The 6,000-nt window shown below is 42.0% G+C and overlaps 1 protein-coding gene across 4 annotated transcripts in view; it reads left to right on the plus strand.

Annotated features, from left to right (window-relative positions):
- LOC135499318 (uncharacterized methyltransferase YdaC-like) overlaps positions 1 to 5,709 on the plus strand; it is a 29,322-nt gene extending 23,613 nt beyond the window's left edge. The window contains exons 1-5 of one of the 4 annotated variants that reach the window (XM_064790052.1): positions 1 to 133; positions 240 to 320; positions 2,436 to 2,468; positions 4,321 to 4,438; positions 4,750 to 5,709. In XM_064790052.1, coding sequence (XP_064646122.1) covers positions 61 to 133; positions 240 to 320; positions 2,436 to 2,468; positions 4,321 to 4,438; positions 4,750 to 4,936 — 492 coding nt within the window. In that variant the 5' untranslated portion in view covers positions 1 to 60 and the 3' untranslated portion in view covers positions 4,937 to 5,709. Of the gene's footprint in view, positions 134 to 239; positions 321 to 2,435; positions 4,439 to 4,749 lie in introns of all 4 variants that reach the window. The other 3 variants (XR_010449291.1, XR_010449290.1, XM_064790051.1) reach the window with 3 other exon arrangements.
- The last annotated feature ends 291 nt before the right edge of the window (positions 5,710 to 6,000 follow it).

A 6,000-nucleotide genomic window follows, 5' to 3' on the forward strand; every position in this document is an offset into this window, starting at 1 on the left:
TAACCTCTCTGACGTAACGTACTCAATACGGGGGGCGTTGAATTTGGCTGTGCTCCTGGTATGACAGACCGGTTTTGGGAACACAAGCGTTCACTTGTGTCGACACCAAGTCGAAGCACTGGTTCAGGCATTGGTGAGTTCAGCTTGATTTCTCTACAACTTTTTCTCCCCAAATCTTGCGACTATTGTCTGATACAATGTACAATCTTATCTTATCTTTTCATTTTCATTTCTTGCAGACGCCAGACACGTTGTCCTGTCTAGCACACCCAATGCTGCCCAACCGGTTTATCACAAGATACGACGTGAACACCACCATGGTGAGTTATTTTTCTCTATCGAAACTTCCTTGATCGCACATACATGTATTCTTTTGAAACTTCTCATCTCTGCAGCAGTGGCGGATCAAGAAATTTGGGAAAGAAGCGGGGGGGGGGCGCTGCCCCACCAATAAGAATTCATGATAGAGCCGAAGGTGCAATCCTGAAAATGAGGGGGAGGGTTCTTGAGGAGAGGTGTTATAAAATATCAAAGAGGGATGACTCATGCGGGACCCCTAAATCCGCCACTGCTGTTCTGAATAATTATTTCCACAGTCGGCCGGCTCAGCCGACCTTTGAAAGGAGGACACTGTTAACCCATACCCTATCTATGGTACTATATCGTTCTGGCAGCAAGAAAATGAGACGATCGGTCATGTCTGCCATGTTTTATGACGTCACACGCCACTTGCTTGGCGCAATGTGTCACGTGCTCATAACACATTCTATCTCTGAACCAATCAGCCCTTGATACTGTGACATGTGATATGTATGATGAGGACCTTGACCGGATCAGAAAGAAAAGGCATACAATTGAAGTAGTTCAGACATTTACATGAAGACATGGCAGAAATTACCAATCGTCTCGGTGATCACTAAATCCTAAAGGCTAGAGGGAGGTAATTATCATATGGGCTAAACTTTAGAATCCCCGATCGGAAATGACGTAGTTTGATCGCATTCAACTATAAATCCATTGAACAGTGGTGCTTGGTTAGTCAACCGATGACCTTTTTTTGGGATGTGATCGGGGATTCTAAACTCGTTCCAAAGCTGACATGCATGCATAAAAACCCTAACGGCCAAATTAGAAAAGACGGAAAGGATGAAATGGCGAGGGTTCCGAGTTCGAACCCGCTCGAGGAATATCTTCTTATTTTTTTCTTTCTCTGTGACCCGTCTCGTCAATGAACTTGTGTTTGTGCAGTCAAGTGAGACCTGTCGCTGGGTGTCTATCATGTTTCAAGTGCAGTTTGTCTTTTGGTGGTCGGGCGTTTGTGTTTTCTATCTTTGTCGTTTGGGTTTTTATGCATGCATGTCAGCTTTAAGTATGTTTTCGCGTGGTCACGTAGATGATAAATGTGAATAATGACACAATTGCATTGGCCCTGCGGTCACGTGGTGGCTTTCAAAGATATCCTTGTGCCGTCGGTAGGAAGTTGCTGAAAGCCGTAGCAAACCAGCAGCAAACAAAAGACTTAGGCTACTTAAAATATCTTTCGGGAGCATTAATAATCTCGTCACCATTGAGTTTTACCTATAGCTCCTATACAAGTATAAAGATGGTTTGCGAAGATAAATTTCGGCCATTTTGTTACCATTTAAATATCTAACTGTATGCGCCTGCTTAATCGCCCCGCCCGCGAAATTTTTTTCTGAACCTTTCGGGCAGTACAGTGTACATTTGTAGGTTCTCAGCCAATCAGAATCTGATAAATCTGTGTCGTCATCGGGGCGTCATCATGAAACTTAGAATTAAGCTTGTATTGTTTTGTGCTTGTTAATCAAATTTGAAGCATACAGTATCAAAATATACTGAAGGAAGACCATACACACGAGGCAGTATCGAAAGACAAGTCTCATTGCAGAGAAACATATCCCTACTGGAGGAAGACCATTCACATGAGACAAGTCTCATTGTATATTCATGCTCAATATGATAATCTGAAGGACTATCCCTTGGATCATGGAGATGGGCTATTGTTATTGTCCTTTCTGTAGGTATGTTGCAGGCAGCAGAAATAACTAAAATATCTAAAATCTAAATCACAAGGGAAAAGAAACGCATTATAAAAATAAAATATAAAGAGTAAAAAAGAAAAAGAAAAATGTTGTCCACAACCGGATTCGAACTCACGACCTTTGGATCGAACATCGTATTCTGCCATTTCTGACGAGCGCTCCACCAACTGCTCTAAAGTTTCTAAGACTTCTGACGTCATGTATTTGTCGAAATCTGATTGGCTGAAAGTCCCTTTACAAATGTACACTATAGTGCCCAAAAGGTTCAACAACAAAAAAATCGCTACCCGCCCTTTTCAGATAGACAGTTAGCCCATCTATCACTTCGATCTATCTACCGTAGCGGTCATGGCAAATTCTTTTTTCTTTCAGAAGCCCCGACGTCCTTTGAACTTTTAAGAAATGGTTGGGTTTGGTCAAGGGACTGGTATTGGATCTGATATATTATCATTGTTGTCACACCTTTTAGCTAAATATGAGGTCTTAAAAATGCTTGGTATTGCTCCTTGTGAGGTGTTACCCAACGTTAACGACGCCTGTCTGTATAAGTGGTACATACTTGACACCTATGGCGAAGGATGAGCCAGTTATTTTCGAGTTTGTACTTTGGGTGCATCTCGTTCCTCGGGTTGCATTGCGCCCGCGACCCCATAGGAGTTCCTGGTCTTGTCTCTTCGCCCCCAACCCCGATAAACTCTATGTACCGTGAACGAATGCTCATCAGGTCGACAGTTATTTGACGACGTAAATCCATCCATATTAACTGGCGCTGCGGCTGCGCTCAATAGACTCCGTTGGGGAGTCTGAGCCTGATAGGGTGTACCAGTCCAGCCGGTTATGTACGGTTGGTATGCTCTATGATATGGATCTCCAGCCACCTGTCAGCTAGGGGCAGACCCCAGTGTCTCAACCCTGGGTCTCAGAGGCGGTAACTTCTAGTCAGGCAGCGCGCTATGTCTGGTTAGGCGACATGGGTTACCAGGGCATCCACAGCCAAAATGGTTTGCACATGGAGGTCATCGCGACCGACTTGTGAGGGGGAAGAAGTGATGTCCATGGCGGTTTCAAATTGATCTGACGACCCCCGCGTCTTCTGGACAGGGAGGGGTTCATGTGGTCAAATTCTGTCAGCTAAATCCTATCGTTAGCATCGTTCGCGGTACATGGAAACCAAGGGCATGGAACCCTTTTTTGTCTTGGTTTTATTTCTCTGAGGATTTCAATGATGATACATATATTTAGATCCACAGGTATAGTCGGTACATTTGGCGACTCGCCACATGAACATTTTAAAAGTTTTTTTTCGAGCATTGTTAAAAGTTATGAGAATAAATATCTTCTTTGGACGTGTTTTTTTTACCAGAATGACAATCAAAAAGTTTGTCACTGGAGAATTTCCCCATCCCCCACCCCAGCCCTAGAATAATATACAGACTAAATAGTATCTTTGGACTGTACTGGTAATATAGGTCAGTCACGAAAAATAAAATGTATATTGGACTGTACTGGTAATATAGGTCAGTCACGAAGAATAGAATATGTATTGGATTGTACTGGTAATATAGGTCAGTCACGAAAAATGAAATATATATTGGACTGTACTGGTAATATAGGTCGGTCAAGAAGAATATAACGATATTGGACTGTACTGGTAATAGAGGTCAGTCAAAAAAAAGAAATATATTTTGGACTGTACTGGTAATATAGGTCAGTCAGGAAAATATCTGAAAGTCTGTGCCCCATTGTTGACGAACATAATATCGTGAGGACTTTATCAACAGTCACGGTCCCTGGCCCCTCCCACATAAAAATCATTAGCAAGGTCACTGCAGGCAATAGCTTCAGCATTGTTATTGTATAAACATGTCTTAAACATTATAAACGGCCCTATTTGTGGGGTTACATTGGGTTCTTGCTAGGGTAATGATGTCCATGTCCGATTCTGCGTTTTGTGGACTTGTAAATCAGTCCAGCAGTGACATTTCGTTTTGTGGACATGTAAGTCTGTCCCGCAGTACCAAGTTTCACCCCAGCAATTACCAATAAGACCTGCACGTGACCTTAAAGTAAATAGCTATGCAACTGTGGTCGAGACAAAACGCGATGTATGCATTGGGAGAAGGAAATCTGCGAAGAGTAGCTGGAACTGTCTGTTCAGCTCTCGTTTATGAAACAATGGGCGATTTGAAAGACGTCTCCTGAACAGATCGCCCATTGTTCACTGAAGCAGCATTCGAATTGTCTCCATTTTTTTCAGGTGGATTGCTCCATCTCGTGTGGTTTCGCTGTCCCGTCCCAAGAATCGAGCCAACGCGACCGAGGCCACTTCTGAGAGATAAATATTCAGGATGCCAGATTTGTGGAACACAATTGAGGTAAATGAGATAAAATTAGATAAGCTGGCTACAGTTGATGAAATGAGGCTTTAGGTCCGTCATCATGTGACTGATATTGGGACAAACCCGAGGCAGGTTGACCACCATTGCCTGACAATTCAATTGAATTGATTCATCTTATTAGTGCGAACGAGGCTGTCACAGACATAAACATGTGTATAGACATTATTACTGATATGCTAGAATAGATTTTTTTTCAAAAACGTCACGAAAAATGATCTAATACTTCAATTTCTTAAATTGTATATTTCAATGTTTCTTGGTATCTAAATCTTCCCTTTCTATTCCAGGCCAGTGGTCAAGAGCCATGATCAGGGAACAGCAGTTCCCAACGGAATTGACCCTTTTCCTGTTGTAATTCATGCTGTTGGCTCAGAATGGGTTGACACTCACCTGTTTTCAACCCTGAAAATTAAACATCGAACATTGTTACTCTTTGTTAAAAGTGAACCTTGCAAAATATGTGCTTATTCCTGAATTCAATAGCACTTCATGTATGTACTCGCTGATCCAGAATATTGCTATTTCTTGTTCCGTTTTCAATGTGGCAATCCATTTACCGTATATGAGCTATTTTACAGCACAAGAAGTGCAACATTACAACAATGGAGCTATTTCTTGATCACAGCAAAAATGTGTTTCGACATTGTTTCATTCAAATGATGCATGGATGAGCCTTATTTACATATTTGTTTTCAAGAGGAATTGGTTGTAGGTTTCCTTTCTTTTTTCTTAAGGCAGGCCTAATTTAACAGAAGGCCTATATTTTAGGTAGGATATTATTTATACTTTAGGCCCATATCAGTTTTGAGATCAATTTCCTCTTGAAGACAATAAACGTCAATCGAGTCTCCGCACCATTTTGATTGGGCGGTTTTGGGCTAAAATACAGTACAAGAGAATGCTCCATTGGTGTTATCAGAATATGTCATTGTTTTGGTTAGCAATCCGTTCTTGCCATCTTGAAAGCGGTCACGGTTACTTACGACTTGTACATTGTTCAATTGTTATTATGCTATTGTCATTTGTCTTTGCCCCCCCCCCCCCCCATCCTTATCGACACTCAGTGCACCACCCTCCATCCCATGCCCCGCATGCGCACTGACCCAACAACTGATCCCTTGATACGCTTGCTCAAGCGGCTCAAGCGGCGTCAGCAGTATCAACGTTGTGTTATTGTATTCCAAGTTTTGCATTATTCATATGTATATACATGTACTTGCCAAATAAATGTTGTCATATCATAACCTTCGTCTCTTGTCCTTCGGTCAATAAGTGTGCGGATCACTCCAAACAAGTTCGATTAACACACTACACTTTCTTCACGTGCAACAATTTACGGTCAGCCTTTTCTGATTCCGTATGCCGGCCACTAATTCTAAGTTTTGTAGTATATATTATATACTCGCCCAATAAAAGTTGCCATATCATCAGGCTTTGTCTCTAATTTGTCCTTCGGTCTCTCAGCGTGGGAACACTCTCGAAAAGTTAGATTTATGCACTTACCAAACGACACCAAATGCACCTTACTCACCAAAATA

Source organism: Lineus longissimus, chromosome 15 (genome assembly GCF_910592395.1).
Source record: "Lineus longissimus chromosome 15, tnLinLong1.2, whole genome shotgun sequence".
Lineage (NCBI taxonomy): Eukaryota > Metazoa > Nemertea > Pilidiophora > Heteronemertea > Lineidae > Lineus > Lineus longissimus.